The 27,667-nt window shown below is 40.0% G+C and overlaps 1 protein-coding gene across 3 annotated transcripts in view; it reads left to right on the top strand.

Moving 5' to 3' along the window:
* Positions 1–27,667, top strand: part of PIP5K1B (phosphatidylinositol-4-phosphate 5-kinase type 1 beta) — a 310,679-nt gene that overhangs the window by 181,581 nt on the left and 101,431 nt on the right. For all 3 annotated transcript variants that reach the window (XM_032139974.1, XM_032139975.2, XM_032139976.2), the window contains 2 exons: positions 2,098–2,250; positions 7,438–7,737. In XM_032139974.1, the coding sequence (XP_031995865.1) occupies positions 2,098–2,250; positions 7,438–7,737 (453 nt within the window). The remainder of the gene's footprint in view (positions 1–2,097; positions 2,251–7,437; positions 7,738–27,667) is intronic.

The raw sequence follows: 27,667 nt of genomic DNA on the forward strand, positions 1-27,667 counted from the left end.
CTCTCTGGGTCCATCCCTTTCAGGGCTCCTCCTTGCCCTCTCTGCTGCAGCCACTGGCCTCCTGCTTGCCTTGAACCCACCATGTCTCAGGCCTTTGCATTTTCTCTTCCCTCTGCCTGAAGTGCCCGTTCCCCAGATAGCCATGTGGCTTGCTGCCTGGTCTCAACCTCTGTTCCAATGTCACCTTTGCAAGGAGGCCTTCAGTGACCACCCTATTTAGAATTTACTGCAACTCATTCCTCACTCTTTGCTGGTGCTCTCTGCTGCTTTTTCCATGATCCATTTTTTCTCCACTGCACTTACCACTTTCTGATGTGTAATGTATTTACTGGTTTACTGTCTGTTTCCTCCTACTGGGATATAAGCTTTATCAGTGCCTGGGACATAGCAGATGCTCAATAGTTATTTTTTAAATACAGCAATGAGTGGTAGGCAGGTGAAAGTAGAAGGGAGGTTGTCGCAGGCGCTGGAAAACACAAAAGCCTGGATGTTGAGAGTATGCAGCACTTTTAAGAACATGAGAAGTTAGTCTCTGTGGCTAGAGCTAAAGTTGAAGGAGGAAGTCATGAGAGAGAAGGTTGGGGAGGAGGCTGGGTCATTCATGGCCTTGAAAGCTCTGTTAAGAACCATTGATTTTTAGATCTCACAAAGAAGTGAGAACATGCAATGTTTGTGTTTCTGCAAAAGATGTGAAAGCCCAGAAAAACATGAAGAGATTTGCATTTCAGAAAGATGCCTAGTTTCCTGGTGAATGTACTACAGGGGCTGAGAGTGGACAATTAAGACCAGAAGCTTGCCCTAACAATCCAGGCATGAAGTGATGAAACCTTTGAACTTAGGGTGTTGGCAGAAGGGGGCAGGCAGCATCAACAGTCTGGTTAGGAAAGATGAGGAAATGTGAGGAATCAAGGATAATGCCCTAGTTCCTGGTTTGGGGAATAAGGCAAATAATGCTCCCATTCTCTAAGGGAAAAGAGGGAAAAGGCAGAGAACAGAGGGCAGATGATCTAGGGTCACCATATGCAGTTGTGCAGGCTGTGCACTGCTCAAGCTGTCCTACCTGGCCAAGGGGAAGGAGTAGAGACTGAAATCCAGGCTTTCTTTTTTTTTTTTTGAGCAGAGTCTCGCTCTGTCGCCCAGGCTGGAGTGCAGTGGTGCAATCTTGACTCACTGCAACCTCCACCTCCCGGGTTCAAGCGATTATTCTGCCTCAGCCTCCCGAATAGCCGGGACTACAGGCGCGTGCCACCACGCCCGGCCAATTTTTTGTATTTTTTGTAGAGACAGGGTTTCACCATGTTAGCCAGGATGGTCTCAATCTCCTGACCTCGTCATCCACCCGCCTCAGCCTCCCTAAGTGCTGGGATTACAGGCGTGAGCCACCACGCCTGGCCCCAGCCTTTCTTCTACTCACCCACTTTGTATCCTACCCCAGAGCTGCATCTGCCAAGATAAAGAGTTGCATCTTTCTAATCACCACAAAGGCATCATATGGTCTAACCACAGCCTTGAGATGAACTTGATTGTGAACTTATTGCATATAAATTGTGTGTGGTATAACCAAAATAGAAATGTCTATTAAAGTGTTAGATGAACAGGTCTTGAGCCCTAGCAAAAGATCTGGCCTAGAGATACAGATGTTGAAGTCATCTCCTTGTTGAAACCACGAGTAGATGACATCTTCTGGGAAAATCATGAAAAGAGAATAGGGTTGGTGTTCAAGTGATAAAACACAGCGCAGATCACATCTTCACTTGTTATTTTATGGACATTTGCGAGAAACAAAGCACCTTAGTCAACACGACTGTTTGAATTATCTCATTGGACAGATAGGATGATTCATGATTCTATCGCATGACTCTGGGGGTAAGGAGTGTATGTCTGTTTTTCATCATAGAATTATTAAGATAAACAGACCAATTAAATCTTTAGAAATCTCACAAAGAGCCTTCTCGGTATACGTGGAGCCTCTTTTAAAGCCCGTAGAGAGGCTTCTTGTTTCAACATAGCTAAGATGTGCAATGCAATGATTGTCCTCCTTGGAGGCATCACGTATATCAAGTATATGTTTTAATGTTTATTCATTTACCCTTTTAGTATTCCATCTGCAGTGAACCTCTAATAGAACTGTCTAACCCTGGAGCCAGTGGATCCTTGTTTTTTGTGACCAGTGATGATGAATTTATCATCAAAACAGTTCAGCACAAAGAAGCTGAGTTTCTTCAGAAGCTACTGCCAGGCTATTACATGGTAAGGAACTGCACATCATTAACGCTTCTACTTGAAGTTTAAATTACTTTCCTCAACAGTTTTTTTCTGTTGTTTTTTCAGTGAGTCAGGCATGTTTCTTCCTCTTTGGTAAGCTTTATTCTGCATTTAAATTATGCTATGACATTCATTGAATAGATTTTTTAAAGTAAACTAGAACTGAATGGCAGAGCATACTTGCTGAATCCCACAATCCTGAGTTGAAATCCCAGCCCAGCCAATAACTGACTGTGTGACCCTGAGTAAGCAGCATAACTGGTCAGCCTTAGTTCCCTCAGTCTTTAAAAGCTGAGAAATACTTGGCCGGGCGCGGTGCCTCACGATTGTAATCCCAGCACTTTGGGAGGCTGAGACAGGTGGATCACAAGGTCAGGAGATCAAGACCATACTGGCTAACACAGTGAAATCCCGTCTCTACTAAAAATACAAAAAAATTAGCCAGGCATGGTGGCGGGCGCCTGTAGTCCCAGCTACTCGGGAGGCTGAGGCAGGAGAATGGCGTGAACCTGGGAAGCGGAGCTTGCAGTGAGTCGAGATCACACCACTGCACTCCAGCCTGGGCGACAGAGCGAGACTCCTCAAAAAATAAAAAATAAAAAAAAATCTGGGAAATACTTATCTTACATAGTTGTTGTGATAAAGGAAGGATATAGGATATAAAATAAAGGAAAGATAAAGGAAGCAATGTGTTGCAAAGCTCTTTGCAGCCAGTACGCAGTAATAGTATAAATGGTTAACTTTCATTGATTGCTTTCTACATGTTAAGCAAGGCCTTAAGTGCTTTGCATTCATTAACTCATTTAATCCTCACAGCGACCTTGGATACTACAATTGTCACCTTTTTATAGAAGAGGTAATTGAGGCAAAGATAAATGAAGTAACTTGCCATGGGTGATTCAGCTGGACAGCTGCAGAGCTGGGGCTATACAAGCAAAAGGGCTCCAGAGAATGCATTTTTAACGCCTACGCGAATACACCAGAGCATATTCTATATTAGCTGTTCTCAGCTACTAGACTTCAGAATTTAGAATTTCATAGGTAAATATGATAATGTGAAAAATTACCTTTCATGTAATATTTTAGTGACAAACAAACAGTAACTTAGCCTAGATGGATTTACTACACATTCACTCCAAAATTTTCAAAACTAACCCCACTTTTCCCAAATAGTCCAGTCATTTTCATACCTCCAGTTTCATTGTACTTTTATAATAGTTCTTAATTTTCTGTGATTGGAAGGGCTACATGAAGCTGTCTGGATTTCAGAAGCCCAGGTTCTGCCAGTCACTTGCTATAAGTGGTGATAAATATCATCTTTGTTTTTAAAAATGCATTCATGAGATGCCATGTAATCATTTTATGTAAAAGTATTATTTTAATTCCAAAATCTGCTAGACACAGCGTTAAATACTTAAATTAATCTCATATAGAAGTTTAAAAATAAAAAATCTCAATAAAAATCTTAGTGGCATGCAGGCAGATTTTAAAATATTTCAATACTCAACAATTATTTTTTTTTGGAGAAACAGAAAATATAGAAAAGCCAAAAAAAAAAAAAAACAACTAACTATAGTTTCTTTCCCAGAGATACGTATTACTAAAATATGGTGTATATGCTTTCAGTTATACTTTGTTCATGCACACATTTTAAAATTATCTAAAATTAGGATCAAATTGATATAATATTTGATAACCTGCTTAATTAGTAAATCTTAAAATTCCATAATTCTTAGCTCAGATATACTTGTCCTCTTGTAAAACTGCATTGGTCATATTTGACTGCTTATATTTAATTAAAATTAGATAAAAAGTTAAGGGCCAGGAATGGTGGCTCACACCTGTAATCCCAGCACTTTGGGAGGCCAAGGTGGGTGGATCACTTGAGTCCAGGTGTTCAAGTCCAGCCTGGGCAACATGGTGAAACCCCATCTCTACAAAAAAATAAAAATCATCCAGGCATGGTGGCACACACCTGTGGTCCCAGCTGCTTGGGAGGCTGAGAAGTGGGAGGATCACTTGAGCCTGGAAGGTTGAGGCTGCAGTGAACTATGATCAAGCCACTGTACTCCAGCCTGGGAGACAGAGCAAAACCCTGTCTCAAAGAAAAATTAAATTTAGCTGAACAAGTGATTTTATCCCAATTATGTAAGCTAGTGTAACAATATAATCCATCCCATTAACAAGAAAAAATGTGAACGTCATGTGGTTACCCAAATAGATGTTGAGGAGAAGCTAAGGCCCTCAAAATTCAACATGTTCACTTAATTAAAATTCTAAATATTGGCAGGGGAGTTTTTTTTGAAAAAAACATAATAAGTAAATAAATGAATATACAAGTTGTACATTTATCAATCTTCCAAAAGTTCACATAATAGCTCGTGGAAAAATACAAGAATCCTTTCTCTAGAAACAATAGGAATAGACTAGAATGCCCCTCCCATCAATAGTCCTTTCTGATAAATTTGCTAGAAATTCTGGCATTGAGTCTTGAGTACAAAAAGAAATAGAAAAAAGTGCAAGCACTGTTCTCTTTAAATGACAGAATTCAAAATGAGCAAACCTTCAAGAAAGTAAATCAGGAATTTTTAGAAGTGATATGACTCCAGCAGATTTGCAGGATAAAAGATAAATCTACAGAATCCATTGTATTCCATTATATAGATGATATAGAGTGGGAGAATATAAGGGAAAAAAGAGATCTTGTTCATGATGACAACAACTTATAATGAACATTATTAGAAAAATAAATAAGTAAATAGTCTTGTGAGTACTGTAATTCTGATTGGAAAAGCAAGATATAGTAAGTGGAAAACATAAACAATAATCAGTTCAGAAAGAATTTAATAAGAAAAATTCTAAAATACTTGAATCTGTAAAAACAAATGTTACAAGACCAATATGAAGGAAACTACAAAATGTTATTGAAGGACATAAAGAAGATCTGAAATAATGAAGAAATCTGCATTGTTCTTGAACTCAGTATTGTAAAGATTTCAACTGCTCCCAAATCAACTTATAAATCCAGTCTAATTCCAAGCAAAAATTCTAGTAGGATTTTTCGCGTAGCTTGACAAAGCCAATTTCTTTGAAAGTGAGAGCAAGTCTCATTTGAAGAATGTTTTTTAAAATGAACAATCAAACAGAAAGATTTTAAGAATGGAGAAAACATTTTTGAAAAAGAAGAAAAATAGCATATACCAAAAATCTATAAGGCTGTAGCTAATGTTAAGGATGTAGGGTAGACAGATAAATTAATGGATTCAAATAAAGTGTCCAGAAATAGATCTATGTGAATTTGTCTACTTACCGTATTGACATGGGGGGATTTAAACTCAACTGGAAAATGTCAGACTGTTCAATAAGTATCCATTTGAGGAAAAAATTAAATTCTCTATTTCAGATATTTCACATACACACAAAGTTAATTCCATATGGAGTAAAGACCAAGTATAATGACCAAAACTATTAAAAATTTGGAAGAAAACAAAAGTTTATGACTTTGGGATATAAAAAAACTGTGTTAAACAAAAGCAAAAAGCAAACACACACACACAAATAAGAAACAAGTAAATAAATATGACCGCATCAAAAGGCAACACATTTAGGCCAAGTGCAGTGGCTCACGCCTGTAATCCCAGCACTTTGGGAGGCCAAGGCGGGAGGATCGCTTGAGGTCAGGAGTTTGAGACCAGCCTGGCCGACATAGAGTGAAACCCTATCTCTACTAAAAATACAAAAGTTAGCTGGGCATGGCGGCACACACCTGTAGTCCCAGCTACTTGGGAAGCTGAGGCAGGAGAATCACTTGAACCTGGGAGGCGGAGGTTGCAGTGAGCCAAGATCATGCCACTGCACTCCAGTCTGGGTGACAGAGTAAGACTCCGTCTCTCAAAAAGTAAAAAAAAGAAATTTTTTTAAGGCAACACATTTATATAACAAAAAATACCAGACACAAAATTAATATAAGCACATTGAATATTTCTGGAATGAAATAAAGTGAGAGCAGTGGTTTTCTCAAATGTTGAGAATTGGGGGAAGAATCAAGGATAGCAGAGACACTTTTCATTGAATACATGCCCTTTTGTAAACTATTTAATTTCTTATCTACTTTAAAAGGGAACAAAAGTAGGCATGTATTCCCTATTTTTCTTCTTTTTCTTTTTCTTTTTTTTTTTTTTTTTTTGAGACAGAGTCTCGCTCTGTCACCCAGGCTCGAGTGCAGTGGCACGATCTCGGCTCAATGCAAACTCTGCCTGCCGGGTTCAAGCAATTCTCCTGCCTCAGCCTCCCGAGTAGCTGGGATTACACACGCGCCACCAGGCCAGGCTAATTTTTTGTATTTTTAGTAGAGACAAGGTTTCACCATGCTAGCCAGGGTGGTCTCGAACTCCTGACCTCGTGATCTGCCCGCCTCGGCCTCCCAAAGTGCTGGGATTACAGGAGTGAGCCACAGCGCCCGGCCTCCCTATTTTTTTAAATAATAAAAAGGACAACAGACTAGAAGAAACTACCCCATATAGATGAGAGAAATGATAAATATCCAGAATATATCAAGAATTTCAACAGTGACAAAAACCTACAGAAAAAAATGAGCGAAGTTATCTTTAAGGTGACTAAAAATACATAAATAATCAATGGCATTAAAATTTTTAAAAACAGGTTTCTATTTTTCATTAATCATGTTTACAAAGATTTTAGTTTGGGTGCTATTCAGCCCTGGTGAGAGTAATGGGAAAATCTGTGTACGGTCCTTCAGAGTGTGGTTGTAAATTGGTCTCTGCCGTTTTGGAAGACAGTTTTGCAGGAGCTGTTAAAATTTTAAATGTTCATCCCGTATACCTTGGCAGCTCGTTTTCTCTTTAGCTACCTTAGAGAATAGTCACTCATGGCACCAGTCAACTCCTTGCCTGTTTTTAGCTGGAGCCAATTTGGGACATTATGTCCAGTTCAGTCACTTTCACTGCCCTGAGTTTAGAATAATAAAATTGCTGTCCAATAAGCAGACTTAAGAAATAGATTAGAAACAGCAAAATTTTAGTAATGAACATTAATAAAGTTAATCACATCCCATTTTTAATTATTATATCAGCATGAAAACATATCTGTAGCAGAGCATTATTTTGTCAAAATAGAAGATTGTAAATATATTTTTCTTTTTTTGGTTTCTAGAATTTAAACCAGAATCCAAGGACTCTTTTGCCAAAATTTTACGGACTGTATTGTATGCAATCAGGAGGCATTAATATCAGGATTGTGGTGATGAACAACGTTTTGCCACGCTCCATGAGAATGCACTTTACATATGACTTGAAAGGCTCAACGTACAAGCGAAGAGCATCCCGTAAAGAGAGAGAGAAATCCAACCCCACGTTTAAGGACTTAGATTTCCTGCAAGACATGCACGAAGGGTTGTATTTTGATACGGAAACATACAACGCGCTTATGAAAACACTTCAGAGAGACTGCCGGGTAAGGAAGTTTAATTGTTGTGATTTCCTTTGAGCTCTGTGCTCATCTAAACTGTGGCTGCCACTTATTGAAAGCATAGAAATAAGGAATGTCCAAAGTGGCAGACATGTGGAATCCTATCTTTCCAAATCCTGGTGCCGAGCCATGCTTCCCTGATATTGAGGGAATTGGTAGATGATAAGGGAGTTATCTAGAGTCCTTAAGTTACATCTCTGTTGATTTTACTAATAAGCTAAGTCAGCGTTCTTTGATAAAATGAAACAAGAAAGCTTTGTTTTCTTTTCTTTCTGCGCTGTGGGGAAGATAGTTTAACTAGAGAGAAATAGGATTTAGGGTTAATGTGGTGTTGAGTAAGAAAAGCCTTATAGAAATCTTGGAAGAAGTAAGACTCAAACTGGGGAGAGAAGTTGAGAGAAAATGTACTTGGGATTAACAATGGCTCCCTGGAGATGAGCGTGGATGCAAAACTATGATGTGAGCGGCACGTTTGCTGAAATTATTTTATGTGGTCTGAATAAGAGGTGAGCAGGAATGAAGCTTGCCAGTTAGGGCAGACACAATTCCATGCACACTTAGCTGGAGTGGTTGTCCAAAGTGAAGAGGAATTACCCCAGGCTGCACTGCTTTAAAAAAAAAAAAAAAAAAAAAAACTAAGGGAAGATTTTTTTCTAACATCGTGAAAAGAGATAAAAATTTTTTTGGAGAAAAGAAAAGTGCAGTGCTAATAGCTTCTGAAGGATTATGATCATGGGAGAACCGTCCAGCCAGTTGGCTGAGTTGGGTAGTGGAGGTGGGCAGAAAGCATGATGGCACAGGCCGTGGTTTTCTGCACCTTCCATGGGCCTGGATGGATGACCCATGTTGTTCTAGGGGAGGGGGGACACTTCTCTGCCAGACCCAAACTCACGTGAAGGTGAGGAAGACAGTCTGACACCCCTTCTAAGGTATAAAGTAGGGAATTTTCACTAAGAAACACAGGCCTACTGTTTCTGTTTTTTTTTTTTTAATTGCTTCCTTTCTACCTGTTATAGCTTACGTGACTGTGCACAAAAATGTGTCCTTAGAATTGTTTTTCTTTATCGACAGAGATGTTACTCCTATTGTTTAGCTACCATTTATTGAACGCTTACAGTATGCCAGGTTAGTCTAAGATTTTTTAATGCATCATTTCACTTAATTCTCTTAGCAACTCTTTGAAGTCAGTACTATTCCCACTTCTATTTTAATTGCTGAAGAATTGGGTTCTTAAAGAGGTTCAGAAACTTATCCAGCATTACTTACCAAGTCAATGACAGAGCCCACATCTGTTTGGGTACAAAGGCATGTGCTTCTAACAACTAAAACTTAAAGTTTCACTCTGAGGATTTTTTTTTAATTATCTTTTCAGAAGTCAGGGAAGGAACAGTAGGAACCAAGCAGACAGACATCTGAGTGGATTTGAGTGATGCATGTTTTTCTATTCAAAAAACGTAAAAACAGAACACACATATTTTAGTAGAAACCTTTTTCCTGTGTTTTTTCTGCCCTTTACAGGATGTGGGTAAAAAGTGACTCTCAATTCCCCAGAGTTTAGTGTCAACCTCTCCAGTTTTAGGTTTGCTTTCTCTTTTGTGTGCTTCTTGCCTCTTTAGTATGGAAAGCCTTTATCTGCTGCCTTCTAATACCACATGCTTCTCTGCCAGGAAAAAAAAAAAAAAAAAAGGCAAATGTAAAAGAGCCATTGCTCAGGATTTGTCTATTTATTAGTGTTTCCTGAGCTCAGGACTGAGATCACGAGGTCAAACCAAACTTTTCATCACAAGTGAGACCCTGGAGATTTGCCTTTTCATTTTTTATTCTTTGGCAGGTTTGTTGTTTTAAGGAACATAAAGGTCAAGGTAGAGGTATCCTGAGGCTAACTCCCTCTTACTCACTGCATTTGCAGTTGTACAAGACACAGATCCTGGACATTCTTTAAAATATGTACGTCTGCCTTCAGAAAGGCCTCTCTCAGGCTGGTATGGGAGTGTGTAAATGCTGAGCTGTAGGGGAACTCAGCTCTCTTCCCTGATCTGTCCTGACCGTGACCAAGTCCTCTGGGATCTGGATTCAACAGCTGGTGCTCTGAGCAGAGCTGCCTCAAGCAAAGCCTATTTCTGGAATGGTGAATATTAATATTAATAGTCAAGGGCCTCTTAGTAAATCATATGAATGCTGTGAACTGTCCTCCCCCCAAAAAATGCCCATCCTCGTGATGGATCATGAGTCTCTTGGAGCCCATTGTTCCTTCTCTTACTTCTTCCCCAAGCCTCAGAATCCCCTTCCTAGAGTTACCTCTCTCTCTCTTCAGGTCATCCTCTGAAAGGCCAACTCACTGGATGACTGCAATAGGATATGTGGTTGACATTGCCCAAATATTGCCCTTGCTTTGCAGAGCTGAGCCTCAGTGCTGGCTGAGGGGCTGCAGAGACCCAGAGGGTCTGCAAGGTTAGTCTGAGCTGAGGCCAGCACCTATCAATCAGGAATCTCTTCTGCTAAAATTCCTGTGAGACAGTATGGCTAAGACTCTAGAAACAAACCAGTTAGAGAAATGTATTACTGTGTCAGCACCCCAGGCATAGAAAGGTGAACTAGACCTATGTTAGGATATATGCTTCTATTCTCTCACCAGCACATATTGCAAGCACGCTACATGCCAAGCATGAGGTACATGACCTTTATTTTTTATCAGTTGCCATACAGTCTAGTATGTGCAGTGATATTATACTGTGAAGATTAGAGTAGGGAGCTTTGTAGCTTGCTTTTAAAGGATGAGAAGCTTTCTCTGAGTAGGCAAAGCAATGGAAGCATATTTCTAGGATAAGAGAACAATAGGCAAGAAACAATGGGTGTGAAATAGCACGATGTGTTCCGGGAGCTATAGTTGTTTGGTTTTGGGACAGTTAATAGGGAGAGCAACTGGGGTAGAAGAGGAAAGTGGCCACATGATATGAGAGCCACATATTGTCAGAAGACCCTTTTTGGTGGTGCCAGGGAGCTCTTAAGGGCTTAGCAGTAGCAAATCCAGGAATCCCAGACCTTTGGACTCCACCTTCTTTGTTGTTCCCAGACAGATTTGTTAAGCCTCTTAACCTATGGCTGACTTCCCCCTGCTTCTTGGCGCCCCTACCTCTCCTTTTATATTTTGGCTTGACATCTCAGACCCTGGGATTCTATTTCCTTTAGCATGAGTGCTGGCCGGAAGGGCCAGCTTGACCTAGCTTATTCCCTGCTTCCCATGGGCTGCTTCCCTGACTGCCAGTCAGAGCTGCCGTTTCTGAGCTCTGCATCTGAAAAGACCTGAACAGCCTCATCCTGCCCTGAGTCGTCCTGACACCTGCCATCTTCTCCTGGCATCCTTGTGGCAGCCCCTGAGTCCCTTTTCCTGGCTTCCCCAAGCCCAGTCCCAGACCCCTGTGTATAATAAGCCTACCCTTTGGGATGGTTCATTCCTGACCAACTCCTCCATGTAGCACATTGGCCACTTGGAGCTATTCTAGAAAACTGATCTTCTTTTATGCCTCAACCCTGCAGTTCCCCCGCAGGATCAGAGGGCTCTTTCCAAAAGCAGGCATCCAGATGTCAGGTTCTGCACCCCATCTCCACATTGCCATTCCCCATTGGCTGTGTGTGGTGTGGGAGAAATGGATAGGTGAATGATCAATCCCCGTTCTTGAAGGCTTTCCTATGCCTTGGTCTGACCCTCTATATGCTCACTGCCACAGCTATCCATACCCACAAGTGAATTTGACCCAGGAAAAGAGTGGTGACACTGAGTACTACAGAGACATCACAGATCACTTGTTATCAAAACCAGAAAGCAGGATTTATTCAAACCATCCCCAATGGCTCCCACATGACAGACAAGCTGAGATGCATGTCCTATTTGAAAACTGCTCTTCCCAGGTACCCCTTCATCTTCCGCCAGGCCTGCACCTCTTCCAGTCTTCTGTGACCCAGGGAACATGACCATCGTGCAGCCAGATGCCCAGATCTGCACCCTGAAGCTACTCCTTCCTCCCTCCTCTCCCTCTTTCCCTGTATGCAGTAAAATCACCATGTCCCAGTCTGTCTACCAAATAACTCATGGCTCTGCCCCCTGCTCACTGTAGGCACAGCCACTGCTTTTATTGAGACCCTGGTTATTCATCACCTGGAGTTTTGCTGTAGCCTCTTTGCTGGTTTTCATTATCATTGCCTTCCATCACATCCCCACCACTGCTGCCAGACTGATCCTCTGATCAGAAGACTTAACACTCTGGCCAAGGTTCCCCACTGCTTTTGGGTGAAAGTCAATGATTCCCAGCTTGGAACATTAAAATCCTTCCTGATCTGGTCCCTGCTACCTTCTCCAGATGCCTTCTTCAGCTTCTGTCTCCAGCCTTCTCTCTCCCCTCTCCTCTGATGCAGATCGCCACTCTCCAGCTCTTCTAATCTACTGGCCACATTCTCTAAAGGTTTTGGTTTTTTTATGCATACCTCACTCTGCTGGACCCTTCTTCCCCTCTTCTACACCTGGCCCTCACCTACTCGTCTCACGACTACTCAGGGATCAGTCCCTCCAAGACCGTGCTGTTGTGGTTCCCCATGCATCCTGGGCTTACTTCTTTCATGAGACTTAATACACTGTTATTTGTTCACATGTAAATCCTGGAGCCTGAGGAGCAAGGCTTAATCTATCTTTATATCTACATGCCTGGTTCTTAGTAGGTACTTAGTAAGTGTTTATTGGAATATGTATTTGAACAAAGGAATAATCAGCTGTCTAATGATTTTAAAAAAGAGAAAGAAAGGTTTAGGTGTACTTTCAAGAAACCTGTCTTTGGTGATTTTTGTGTATCTAGCTATTTTTTAAGTTCTGCCTATTTTGGAGGAAGTATCCAGTTTCACTGCAATGCCTGCCAAAAATGGCCCTGAGAGTTTAATAAAGTAGATTATCTCCATTTTCAATCGCTTGGGATTATTTGGAAAGTCGTACTGGTTGTCCTCCTATCAAGAGTCATTTGTGTAACAAAAGTACATTTATATTGCAGTGAGTTTTCCCATGGAAGCAATGTTGTAAATGGTCATTAGACTTTTTTTCTTTCTAACTTTTATTTTAAGTTCAGGGGTACATGAGCAGATTTGTTACATGGGTCAGTTGTCATGAGGGATTGGTGTACAGATTATTTCATCACCCAGGTAATAAGCATAGTAGCTAATAGGTAAATTTTCCATCTTTCTACCCTCCTGCTCCCGCCCTCCACCCTCAAGTAGGCCCTCGTGTCTGTCGTTTTCTACTTTATGTTCACATGTACTCAGTGTGCAACTCCCGTTTAGAAGTAAGAACATGCAATATTTGGTTTTCTGTTACTGTGTTAATTCACTTAGAATAATGGTCTTCACCTCCATCCATGTTGCTGCAAAGGACATGATTTCATTCTTTTTATGGCTACATAGTATTCTGTGTTGCGTATGTACCATATTTTCATTATCCAGTCCACTGTTGATGGGCATCTAGGTTGATTCTATGTCTTTGCTATTGTGAATATGGACTTTATTTTATTAGCACTGACCCGTGTCTTCTTTAGGTGTATGTACTGTCTCTCCAGCGAGACTTTAAATGTCTCAAAGGGCAAAGCTCATTCTTTACACCTCTCTGCAGTTGCAGCACCTGGCTTATTCTATACACTCAGTACATATTGCAAGATTGTGATGGAAAACTCTTTTGAATTGAGAATGTATGTATTAATTTTAAAAGAACAATTAGGATCTATGTTTATATTCATTGTAATTTACCATGATTATTTTTTCTCTGACATAAGTTATCTATGTAAAATCTGGAATCCCGTATCATTTAATTAATTTGATAAATTTTTATATCCTGAAATATTTATTAATAACTCCGGGAAATGACTTTGAGACAAAGTATATTAGTGAGAACTTGTGTTTACAACCCAAATATTTTTAATCCTTCAAGTGAGAGTCATTTCAGAGACAGTCTTGATAATTAATGACCTAATTGACTTATTTTACATTTATTATCATTTTTGTTGAGCCGCAAGTTATTAATTTTTAAAGAGTGTGGAACCAATTTTCTTTTTTCACACAAATGACTGTAACCATAAATATTAATAGGTTCTCAGAATTTAATGAAACCAGTCTCAAGAATACTGAAACTTTCTAATATGCAAAGAAGGGTCTTTCTGTGTAAGGCAAACTCTAAATTTATGGATCAGATTCTTATCAGCTATGGGCATGTCTGCATGGGTTACAAAATGGGTTATTTTATATAATACTTAATTTAACATTATGGCTGTTGCTTATCATTCAGCTATAATTTTGCTAGTAGTAAGCTTTTTACATTTTGTTCAGACAGTTTATTTTCTTTTTTTGATGTTGCTTGCCTTCTCAGTTATCACTGGGGGAGCAAAAATGCTTTAGACCTAGTACAAAGGAGATGTACGTATCCTGAAGGTAGAAATACTTCAATTTAAATTATCCTCTCATCAATAAGGAATTCGATTTTGTTTTTAGACTTCAATCAAAACATGAAAAGGGTGCAGGGACATCATTGGCTCCACACTGCTAAATTACTTGTTTTGTTTTTGTTTTTTGAAGTGAAGTCTCACTCTGCTGCCCAGGCTATAGTGTAGTGGCGTAACCTCAGCTCACTGCAACCTCCACCTCCCAGGCTCAAGCGATTCTCCTGCTTCAGCCTTCCAAGTAGCTGGGACTACAGGGGTGTACCACCACATCCAGCTAATTTTTTTATTTTTAGTAGAGATAAGGTTTCACCGTGTTGGCCAGGCTGGTCTCAAACTCCTGACCTCAAGTGATCCTCCTGCCTCAGCCTCCTAAAGTGCTGGGATTACAGGTGTGAACCACCACGCCCAGCCAAATCCACTGTCTTTCAAAGTGTGTTTTACAAACACTGTAAACCCATGAGATATTTGATTTACTCCGTTGTCTTAAAATTATGAGTCTTGGCCATCTATAATAGTTTGATATCATAGCAGTATAAGCATAAAGCAAAGTTGAAGTTGGTGAACAAATAAAACCAACTCATAGAATCAAGATTGTTCGAGCTGGAAGGAATCCTACGAGTTCCTAGGAAACAGGGAAAGAATGCCTTCTGCTCTCTGGTCTGAGAAAAAATGATGTTGGACTCACCTAGCCAAGCCAGGTTTTATTGTGAGAACAGAAATAATGATGTCATCGTATCGTATATGCAAGGGCTTTGTAAATTTTTCTACCTGTAAATTTTTTTACTTCGTATTTTAAGATAATAGATTCACATGCTGTTGGAAGCAATAACACAGAGAGATATCATACACCCTTCACCCAGTTTCCCCCAGTGGTAATATCTTGCACAATCTTGCCCAACCTTAGTACAGTATCACAATGAGGAAATTGGTACAACCTACTCACATTTTTCAGCTTTTTTCAGATTTCACCAGTTTTACATGCACATGTGTGGTGGGGGAGGTTCTGTGCAATTTTAGACGTACATAGATTTATATAACCACCACCATGGCCAAGTACAGAGTAGTTCTTTCTCAAAGATGCCTAATGGTACCCTTTTATAGCCACAGCTACCTCCTTCCCTCACAACTCCTTCCTAATCCTGTGCAATTACCAATCTGTTTTCCATCTCTGTAATTTTGTCTTTTCGAGAATGCTGTATAAATGGAATCATACAGTATGTAACACCTGAGATTGGCTTTTTTTTACTCAGCATAATGCCGTTGATATTCATCCAAGTTATTGCCTGTATCAGGAATGTGCTCCTTTTTATTGCTGAGTGATATTTGTTGGTATGGATGTATCACAGTTTAATATTCACCCGCTGACGAACATGTGGGTTTTTTCTAGTTTTTGAGTGTTACAAATAAAGCTGCTGTGAACATTTGTATACTGGCTTTTGCGTGAGCGTAAGTTTTCATTTCTGTGGGATAAATGCCTGAATTCAGTTTCTATGTCGTATGGTAAGTGCGTGTTGGATTTTTTAAGAAACTGCCATACTCTTTTCCAGAGTGGTTGCACCATTTTACGTTTCCACCAGCAGTGGATGAATGATCCGTTTTTCTCCTTTTCCTCACTAGCATCTGCTGTTGTCACTATTTTTTATTTTAGCCACTCTGATAAGTGTGTAATTAAGTCTCTTGCTAAAAAATTACTTGAGTATATGCCCCAGAAAAGCAAAAGATAAAAATCTAATAGAGCAGTTTGGGGACATAGAAAAGAGTAGTGAAAAGAAAGCAGAAAAACTCAATGCTTAAGTTTTTAGCGCCTGGTAATATGCCTATGAGACTATGCAACTAACAAGATTCCCAAGAAAAGGCCTACGATACAGGAGTTTAACGTGTGTGTTTCTAATAATAAGCACTCCTGTGAGACTTCACCTAAATCTATTCTACAGCCATTGGTATTGCTTCATTATACTGTAACTACTTGATTACATGTTTAACGTTTGCTACTAAAAATCTGCTCTATGGGAACTGTGGAACCTCATTTTCCCAGTCTTAGCTCACTCGAGAGTTCTTACACAGCATTTCTGTTGGTGTCAGTCTTGTGACGAAGACTAGGAAGTAGCAACAGCAAACATTCTTGGAAGAGTGAATCCTGCCTAGTCAATGGACGTAATAAAAGCAGGTTTTGGTAATAACCTGCACGTGGTTCATCTTGAAAGAACCAAAGTAAATCATGTCAACATTGTCAATTTGTAGATTAATTGTTTGGAGTACATTTGTATTGCTCATTTGGCCAAGGTCTGTTAAAGGCCAGTAAATTATTAAATTGCAACTGTGTTGACCTCTTCATCCTCTCAGTTTTTATTTAGGTGGCAACTGGTGTCCCCATTTAAGACCATCCATACACCACAACTGTTCAGTAGTCTTGGAGGAGGCTGATGTTTGTCTAGGCTTTTGCCACTTGCTGCAGCTTAGTTCTGCTGAAGGTAGGGAATGGAAATGAGCTGCTGGCGGTAACAGAAGGAACGCAATAATCCATGCAAGATAGTGTCAGGGTAGCTACAAAAATCAAAATACTCTATGCTGTTGTTCCTGCCTGACTTTCTACTAAGTAAGACAATTCCCAAATTTTACAGAATATGCTCTTCTGGGTTTTGGTGGAGAGAGGGTTTCATCTTGGATATAACCTGTAGATACCAAAGTAGCTTAACCTGTAAAACAAATCCTATGTAATATGTAATCATCAAATACGTATATACAATACAATACATAATACTTTATTTCATGGACAGTAAGGATGCGTTTCCAAGGCTTACTTTATCTGTAGGTTGGTTCAGGTAACATTTATTTAGACTTACTTTGAGCCAGACAATCTTTTTCATATAGGTTCTCTCATTCATCTTCACAACAGCCCTGTGAAGTGAGTGGTATGATTACCTTTTGACAGATAAAGAAGTGAATCCTCAGGAGAGGTTCAGCTTCCGCAGGTCCACAGAACTCCCAGTGCTGCATCCAGAATTTACAGCCAGGTCTCTCTGACTCCAAACCTATGTTTCTTCATCGTTACAGTCTCCTTAAGGAGCTTGTGTGTAATGGTGGTAAGGCCACTGAAATGAGAACATTAAGTAATAACATGGACAGATATAGGCAGCATGGGCTAGAAGTGCTCAGTGACTGGTCCCCTAACTCTGACAAGCAGATATAGGGGCAGGTGCTGTAGGAGTCAGGAAAGGGCTCAATCCTGGTGGAGAGCCTGGTTTGGACAGGACAATGAGTTCATGAAATCTTGCAGCCTGTTTCAAGGAAGGAACACAGTGCCAAGTGACTAAGGAACACAAAGTAAAATAAATAATCCAGACATTTAATTTTAAAAATTTAACGAAAAGCATAATCAAGCCCATTGACATTTGCCAACTGTTACCAACGTGCATGCACACGAAATCCTATTAAGTTAAAAGTGAGGCTTCCTTCTGAGCAATGCGATGGTTACAGGGGAGTTGATTGTTTTTGAAATCTTGCAGGGGAGGAGATTAGGGACTCAATGTGTGATGTTGAATCCTGTGTGAGCAGCTTTTGAGAATTCTGATTCACTACAGAAAACGAAGGATTATCAAGTCAGTAGTTTGCTTTTCTTTTTTTTTTTAACTCTCACTATAAACCAAAGTATTCTCAAAATTTCTACAGAAAGAATGAAAATGGGAGACTGAAGGTGATTTCCTCGGATCTAAGAAGTAAACTCCTTTTTCTTTCTTCCTAAAAGAGATATTACCTAAAGATTGGAGAGTTGAAGCATTTCCTGAGTTTGTTGTTATATGTCTAGCGAGTTTTCATTTTAAGTAACTTGTCCCACAGAAATTTATGTATGCAATAATTCAAGTTAAGGAGAGCTAAAATCTTTGGGCTTATGAAATAGAACAATGTTGTATCTACTACTTAAGAGTTTCTGGCTTTTTTGTAAAAAAGAACCTACTGGTCTCTGATTAGATGACCCTAAGTGTAGGCGTAAGGTCGATATAGGCCCCAAATGGAAAGACCCACAAAGTATCTGGGGGAGGGAGCAAAGGGAAGGAAATGCTCCCATGGACACCCCTCCTCCTCCCTGTTGAGAATCCTGGGAGTGCAGAGGGGAAAGCCACGGCAGGAAGGGGAAGTGGCCACACGGGGCCTGATGGTAGCAACCCTGGCTTTGAAGATATATCTGGAAAGGCTTTGAGGTTGGCTGCTGTGGAACTGGTTGTGGATTCTGACGTAAGCCAGTCATATAGATCGTGATGTAAAACAGAGCAGGGCTGTCAACAGCCAATCCGAAGGAGATGTGGGGGCAGCAAACCCTGGTGATTTACAAAACGCAGTTGAGGCTCCATACCTTGGGAGGAAATTCTGGAAGCTGGTGAAGGACTAAGTTACAGAGATTTAAGGCATATTTGAGAGTTTCCAAGGTCTAGGAAAATATTACGAGGTTTAAAAAATGGTTCAGAAATGTGCCTTGCGATACATTACCCAGTGCATGGTGTACCTGTCAAACATGACCTTGTCTTCCTCCCAGAAGCTTTCAACTTAGGCTTAAAGAGTAAAATCAGTTTGATTTTATGGGGCTTAATTTTATTCATTCAACATCCGGGGCACATTTATGGAGTACCGATGGTGCTGTAGGACCAGGGCCTGCATGATTACCTTGTGAAAAGTAAAGTACTTTGGACATCCAGTGGTTCTGAACCTTTCAGAAAAGATCACCCCATACTGGCTTCTGAGAGGTTTGGGGCCACGTATATGGCTCTTCATCCCTGTCAGTATCAGTCAACACTCTTTATATGCCCTTCTACCCTGCAACTGAGTGTCCCTTTGATATCACCAGTGTTCTTCCTTCAAAGACATTTTTCAATTTAGTGTTTTTTTAAATTTGAGACAGAGTCTCATGCTGTTGCCCAGGCTGGAGCGTGGTGGCAAGATCATGGCTCACTTGCAACCTTCTCTCCTGGGCTCAAGCGATCCTCCCACCTTAGCCTCACAAGTAACTGGGACTACAGGCACCCGCCACCACGCCTGGCTAATTTTTGTATTTTTTGTAGAGAAAGGGTTTCACCATGTTGCGTAGTTTGGTCTGGAACTCCTGGGCTCAAACAATCCACCTGCCTTGGCCTGCCAAAGTGCTGGGATTACAGGTGTGAGCCACTGTACTCGGCCAAATTTAATGTTTTGATCGAGCAAGGATAACTCTTCTCTCCTCATTTTTGTCCCTTCAAATACTGTACTTCTAAGTGACAAGGTAGAAAATGTTCTTGGGGGAATGTCTCCCTCCATAAGAATGAAATGGCCAAGGACAATCTGTTATTCATGAATTGATATATAACATTCAACTTTTTATAAAAGGGATACATCTGCGAACTTTCTTTTTTTTTTTTCTTTTTTTTTTTTTTGAGATGGAATCTCTCTGTCGCCCAGGCTGGAGTGCAGTGTCGCAATCTCAGCTCACCGCAAGCTCCGCCTCCCAGGTTCACGCCGTTCTCCTGCCTCAGCCTCCTGAGTAGCTGGGACTACAGGCACCCGCCACCACGCCTGGCTAATTTTTTGTATTTTTGGTAGAGACAGGGTTTCACCTTGTTAGCCAGGATGGTCTCGATCTCCTGACCTCGTGATCCGCCCGCCTCGGCCTCCCAAAGTGCTGGAATTACAGGTGTGAGCCACCGCGCCCGGCCCCCGATCTGCGAACTTTCTATATGTATACATCAGAAATGTCTTTTAAAAGGGAAACGTACTTCACTGGACAGATCAGTTGTCCATAGCTACTCAGGCTGCAGAGAAGTTAAAACTGAACGTTTATTTAAAATATCTTCATCCAGCCTTAATGCAAGCCTGGCTGGAATGATTCTACATCTCGTTAACTTCCTCTCTTCATTTCTCCACACAAAGACCTCATTTGTAAACTTTGCCCATATTCAGCCAGCTGCAGATGTTCCAAAGACAAACCATTATAACGACCAACTCAGTGTTTGCTGCATTTTCATAAGCACCTGGTGATCTCTCTTCAAATGATGACGGGAGTTCTTTAGAAGTAGAGATTCTCCATCCTCTGATACTCCTCTTTCTGAATTGGCTATCCAACTTTTTTTTCTAGTTTGTTAGCAATTTCAGGAAAAGGTCTACAATCAAATTTTCAAAGACCAGAGAAAGCAGTGATTCCAGGTTGCAGATTTACTCTCTGTCCACTCAGATGTGTGGGGGAAATGTAGTTACTTAATTATCTGTGAATCCTTTTCCCTACTAGCATCCACTTCCTCAAACTTAAACTTATCAATTAATAATATTGCAGTCTCTTCTGGTTTAGACAGTCACCTCTCCAGTTAAATATTCTCTTTATTCAAAGTTGAACTCTCTCAGGTTAGGTGTGAACTGTCCCTGTTTTATCCTCCATTTTTTAGGTGAGCACCATTGGAAACATAGGGTCCTTGTCCCATGTGGACACACAGAGCTGAGAACATTGCCACAGGCCTCTCCATACTTTTGCATTCCAGCTCTGCCTTAACTGTCACCCTCATGCTAAGTGTGGCTTTCAACTGTGTCATGTTGAGCCACTCTTATACCTTCTTTAGTTTTGATCATGTGCATATATTAAAATAAATATTTAAAAAATATTAAAATAAATATTAAAAAGTAAATAACTCAAGACTCCAAGTGATTTTTTTTTCTAATGATACTTCTCAGAACCTGGATTTTCCATCACTTCTTTTAAAACTCACTCTGCAGGTACCTGCTGTTCTTAGATATTGTTTCTCAATACCGATGGTGACTTTCCCGGGCATCAGATTTTTCCTGCTCTATGAAAGCTTCGACAATCCTAGAGCATGGATCAGCCAGTTTTCTTTAGCCTTAAACCACCACAGGAATCTCAGTTGATAAATTCTGCCTTACCTTCCTGCCAAATTAATTACGTGTTGTTCAGCAAACAGTTCCGAATTTTCTCTCTGTAGAAGGCTCTGTGCTAAGACCTGTGGGAGGTACAAAAAATGAATAGGATGTAGTCCTTTTCCTAAGAAGCTTAGAGTTTAAACACTAAGTCTAAACCATCAAGGTCTTATTTGTCATGGACAGATTCTTCCATTCTTCTTCTCTTTCTTTGTCCATAAGAGTAATATGAAAGGTGAAGGGTAAGTACTTTTTTCTTTTTACCAAGAAAGGCAGTTTACCAGAGTTGGTGGGCTGTAGCAGACAGTGGTGAGGGTTCCAGAATTTTACCTCACACCTGGACGTGGATGTGGGGGCTTGGACCAAGTGTGGCCTCTGAGTCTCACGGGACAGCTGGCCTATGCCTGGGCTCTCTGCTGTCGTACCAGTTAAGCCACAGTGAAGTAAATCATTCATGGTAAAGCCAACAAGAAGATACATCATATAATGAGAATGATGTGACATTTTAACATAAGATATTACTTTTAAACCTGTTTACAAAATAATTTATGAAGACATGTTTATTTGAAGAAATGAAGTGTTTATAAAGAAAAACCAAATTCATCCAGTATAGGAAGCTGGTGAATATATATATGTATATACACACACACACACACATACACATACATTATATATATACATGTATATGAAATCTTTTTAAATGATGGATGACTACTTTTAATGCATATAAGGTGTATTTTTATTACTTCAAGTTTTTTAAGTGTGAAAAAAAAAAAAGCCCTGGTACAGGTTAATCCAGTACAGCCCAAGTTCTAAATCATGGCACAGACACCATGAAAAACACATTATTGCCAAAACTAGGCTACGGATTTAATATTTATTTCATTCTGCTTTACCAGCCAAAACTGTATGGCTTGTCACAGCCTGTATTTTCTCATTATGACATTAGCAAAGAACACTGAGCTTTATTGAGGAAATTTAATTAAATTGAAAAGGAAGTGTTTGGCTCTAACTAAACTGGCACAATACAAGGAATTCTAGAACTGTACTCTGAGGGGTTTACTTTGTGAGGAATGGCAGGCCCCTTGGATTCATTTTTCCCTAAACCAGTATTTTCAGAAATGTCTATTTGCATAAAATCTCCCGGACACTATTTTGAATTTTCTTACATTATTGTATTAACAGAAATGTATTTGCCAATCATTAACTCCTTGTTCAGGAGCTAGAGTCTAGGCCAACTGGAAACATTACTCAGGACCCTTGATACGTCTTCCTGTCAGCTCCACATTTTGCTAATTTGGTTATTTTTCAGATCTTCCGTCAAAGATTGATCAAGTGAGATGGAACATAGTGAGTTTTCTGCTTTAACTACTTTAGTTAAGATCCCAAATTATTAATTTCTGTTTTTTTCTCTGCCATCTCTAGCTCATCATTGACAAAGGGTAAGTTAATGCTAAACAGGTATACACATGCATTTCAAAATAGCACACTATAATTTTGAAAAGTTTACACAATAAAACTATATAAAAGTAGACCGAATACTGTAATGAATCCACATATACTCTGTGCTCTATTTTTAACTCATGGCCAATCTAGGTTTTTTTTTTTGTTTTTGTTTTTGTTTTACTGCCTCTCTTCCCATGTAATTTGAAACACATCCGAGACATCACATCATTTTACTCATATGTATTTTAGTAGGAATCCCTAAAAGCTAAGGACTCCTTAAAAAAAAAAAAAAAAGTACAATACCATTATAATGGATTAAAAATATTAATAATCATCAAATGTCAGTGTTCAAATTTCTAATTGTTTCAGAAACAACTTTTTGTGGTTTGGATCAGGATTTACATAGAATCTACTTGCTAAGTTCCTTGTCACTCTGATTTTTTCATTTTGAAAGTATTTGTTGAAGATACTGGGTTGTTTACCGAGAGCATCTGGATTTTGCTGGTTATATCGCATTGTTTCATTTAACACCCTCCTCTCTTGTGCGTTTTGTCTGTAAATGGGTTGTAGGATCCTCCAGGTTGAGTCAGATTTAGGTCTGACTTCGTATTTGATGTCTCGCCTCATCAGGAGGCACATCATGTCAGAATGCCTTTCTTTCTGCAGTGTTAGTACCTGTTGATGACCACTGATTAGACCGTTTTACCATCAGCAGTGGTAAAATGGGGATGTCCTAATTTTATTATATGTCTGCTAGACTGCACAAAGGAATTTTAAACAAAAGAGTACCTGTCACATAGTAGGTGCTCAATAAAATATGTATCAAATGGGTTGATTTCCATAAGAACCCCTGTGACAAGGGAGCAGAGGACAGGAAAGCTAAGAAGGCCTTGAGATGTGTTCCGTCTTAGGGCCAGCACCAAGCATTCTTGAATGATTCAAGAGCCTTCACAGTTGACCAAGCCTGTGACATGCTGTTCTTGCAAAGGCTTCCTAAAGAAAAATGTGATAGTCTTACTAGACTCAAAGCTCAGCTTAATTTATAGCAAAACAACCTTGCCTTTTATCTGCCGTTTAGCTGTATGCCTACTAAACAGTAAATCAAAAGAATCTCTATAAATATCAGCTTGATTTTTGCCCTTGACACAGTGTCTATAAAATACCTATGGTGTGGGTAGGTTTGAAAGCACTGTAGGCTTTTATCTTTATTTTTCTGACAACACAGAGCACATAATCACAGTAAATGTTTTTAGTGCCAAAAATTTGTTCATGGGCATTGTAATCATGACGCACAGGTATCAAGTTCTTATATTTAAGATACAGGGTGTAGTGTTTTACATTCTCTCCTGCTGTATATTTTGGTTTTCACTTACTTATACATGTGGAAAGCAATATAACAAATATTCATTCCTACTGTGTTCGGAGCACACAGCAAAATGCACTAAGTCAAACTAGTCTTTGGTGAGAAATGAAGTCTTGTGTGTATGATACAGAGAATATAGATGTAACCTGAGGTAGAATTTTATATGACAGAGGGACACTAATAAGGTGCTTGGGTCTTCAGAGGGGATACATATCCCAATAGTTTGTTGAAATCATTAGTAAATTTGCATGGAGTGGGGACAGGCTTTGAAAAAACAGTAGGATTTGAAAAGATGGTAAGGACCATCTAGAAGAAACGACATGAGCGGAAGCATCAGAGTTTACATCTTCAGAGCACATTCAGGGTAAAGAGCTCCAGTTAGACTAGCCTGGCAAATGTCTCTAGGCAGGCGTTAAGTAACAAAAAGACATTGGCTGGGGCCATATTAGTGAGGACCTTCTATGTCAAACGGAAGCACTGGCACCAAGCAGTGGTGAGGGACTGAAGGCTTTGAGTAGCGATGTGATGTGACCTGGTCAAGCACAGATGTCAGGAATGGATTCATGAGGAAAGAATGGGAAACTGGGCCAGGCGTGGTGGCTCACGCCTGTTATCCCAGCACTTTGGGAGGCCGAGGCAGGTGGATCGCTTGAGGTCAGGAGTTCAAGACCAGCCTGACCAACATGGAGAAACCTCGTCTCTATTAAAAATACAAAATTAACCGGTCATGGTGGCACATGCCTGTAATCCCAGCTACTCGGGCGGCTGAGGCAGGAACATTGCTTGAACCCGGGAAGCAGAGGTTGCAGTGAGCCGAGGACATGCCATTGCACTCCAGCCTGGGCAACAGGAGCAAAATTCCATCTCAAAAAAAAAAAAAAAAGGGAAACTGAAATTAATTCATTATCATTAGAGAGAAGGAACGTTTTGATAATAGAAGCTGCAGGATTGGGTGACTCAGTGAAGGAAAAGGAGCCATGAAGTATGAAATCACATTAGAATGATTTCAAATAAAAGAGGGAAGTGAGGAAAAAGAACTGCTTTGGAGTGAGATAAGAATTTAGGATTGTAGCATGGCCATGTGTAGACATTTAGATGGTCATTGTGGCTCACGCCTGTAATCCCAGCACTTTAGGAGGCCGAGGTGGTTGGATCGCTTGAGCCCAGGAGTTCAAGACCAGCCTGGGCAGCAAGGCAAAACCCCATCTCCACAAAAAATTATTCAGGTGTGGTGGCATGTGCCTGTAGTTCCAGCCACTCGGGAGGCTGAGATGAGAGGATCACTTGAGCCCAAAAGATCAAGGCTGCAGTGAGTCATGTTTGTACCACTGCCTCCAGCCTGGGTGAGGGAGTGAGACCCTCTTTCAAAAAAATATTTTTTTAATTTAAAAAAGAAGTTTAGAGATGTTCTGAAGGAAATATATTGGGCTGCAGCTTAAGAATGAAGTCAGATTAAATGCAACAATTTAGGAATTTTCTGTAGAAAGACGGTAATTGGAATCTACCTTTAAGAAGATCTCAAATCTATCCACTTCTCCCTCGAGCTCCGCAGCTGCCCCTACTCATTCAAATATTACCGTCTCTTACCTGGACTGTTGAAATAACCCCCAGTTGAAAGTAGGTACTTCCTGTTGGATCTTCCCACAGCTCTCTGATTTTTCCCTCCAGGCCTTATTACAATGTGTAATTCGGGCTTGTTTAATATTGAGTATGGAATAGTTATCTGTTGTATATATCTCTGAAGATCCATCAACTTCCACAGTGCGTGGCAGTCAGACATTTTTTTTTTTCCAAAAAAAGAGTCAATGAATGTAAGTACTAGAAAGTGGAGAAAAGAGTTAGAGAGCTTTGGTGAACATCTTTAGGGCACAGGAAGAAAAAGTGGAAAAGCCAAATAGACAAAGAACCAAGAGAAGCCGGGGCACAATAGCTAAGAGAGAGGGGAGATTCAAGGTGGGGTGGTCATAGGGATTGATTCTGCAGGTGGAGGAATAACATGAATAGCTGACATTAATTGAGTGCTTTTTGTGTGCCTAAGACTTGGCACAGATTAACTCAGTTAATCTTCACAATAACTTTGGTAGGAATTATTTGGTAGGAATCCCTATTATAGAGATAATACAGGTGAGAATAGATACCAGAAATGTTAAATACTTTGCCCAAAAACAAGCAAGTGGGGGAGCCATGAGTCAAACCAGGCCATCTGCTTCCAGAGCAAAGAGACTTAACCACCCTGCAGCCACACCAGCCCCTGCTAGCACTGAGACAGAAGATAGTTTACAGTGTGGTGTGGTGTTAAAGATGTAAAAGCAAAAGGAGGACCAGCTGCTCTTTGTAGCCTTTAGTCATGAAGAGAGGATGGCAATGCCTATGATTCTGAGTTAGGATGTTTCCACATTAGGTCCCCAAATCTACAAAAGTTAGAAGAGCACTCATGCATCACCAGTCATGAAAACCTGAGGAATATGCTCTCATTTCAAGAACAGGTAGTTTTTTTATCGTGTCTTCAGGGTACGCTATCAGCTGCTTTGACATTGACTTTTTTAGTACATTCCAATGTTGTAATTGACTTAAATTAGTCCTTGAGAGAGAAGGAAGAAAGAATCTGACTTTGGCGATAGAAAGCCCTGCAGTATTCCAACTTGCTTTCACTTTTAAATAGTGCTGTGAATCATTCCTGTTTCCTTTTTTTACAAGTGGGGAAGTAAAGTCCTGCCAGAGCTAGACAGAAAGGCACCTGGATTTGCACTGTAAGCTGAGTTTTAAATAGTAAATGCACAGGTACAGAATACACTAACAACAGCAAGGTCAGGCAGACATTCTGGAAATGTGCACCTGAATGATGAACTGGACCAACTGCTGTCTGTCATGTTGCAGAATGTCACTAACTCTTAAAGCTCACACATGTTAAGTTGTTGGCAGATTTATCAATTCTTTTAATTAAAGGACTGGGATGATATGAGTAACGGAACTATTTTGTTCCTAATTGATTCAAATCTTAAAAATACGTGACTAAAATCTGTTCCCAGAGTTTCTCATTACAGAAGCCTTTTAATTTGTTTTAAAATATATGCATATACATTTCTCTTTTTGTTACTTCAGATTTCTTAATCGATGGTGATTTTTCCCAACCCAAACTCTAACTGCAGGGGCCAGCTTTCCACATATGGGGTTAGAATTTCTTTTTTTAAGCCTTCCACGCTGAAAGTAGGGGTCTTGGCCTCACGAGGACAACTCAGCACCCTTCCCAGATGCTGGCAATCCAATAGAAGAGTACCGAGGAGATGAAGCTCTTTTTAATATTTTTTATCACTTTTTCAAAAGTTAATTCTCTCTTGGAATTTATTCTTAAAAAAAAAAAAAAATTGGACCCCTTACTGGATCAGGATAGTGTCTTACATTGTCCAGTAATTCAGTTTGGACCACACAGCCTGACTTTGTCTCACCTGTAAAACTGCACAGTTCTCTTAGGCCTGTTCATGGGCCGGGAGAAAAGACTGCAAATACAAAACACGTGGTTCAGGTAGAATATTGCAGGAAAAATGTAAGAAAAAGTATTTCATTTTTTAAAAAAACTTCTTAACAATTAATTCATGAATGCTTTGCTGAGGAAAATGCTTTGCAGAGATTGAATATTGCATAACAATATAAGAAAAGCATTTTTTTTAAAAAAAAAAAGGTTTTTAACAAGCAGAATTAATTCATGGATGCTCTGCAGAGGAAAATCATGGTGTCAGGAATGTTTTTA

The sequence above is a fragment of the Hylobates moloch genome, unplaced genomic scaffold (genome assembly GCF_009828535.3).
Source record: "Hylobates moloch isolate HMO894 unplaced genomic scaffold, HMol_V3 SCAFFOLD_19, whole genome shotgun sequence".
Taxonomy (NCBI): Eukaryota; Metazoa; Chordata; class Mammalia; order Primates; family Hylobatidae; genus Hylobates; species Hylobates moloch.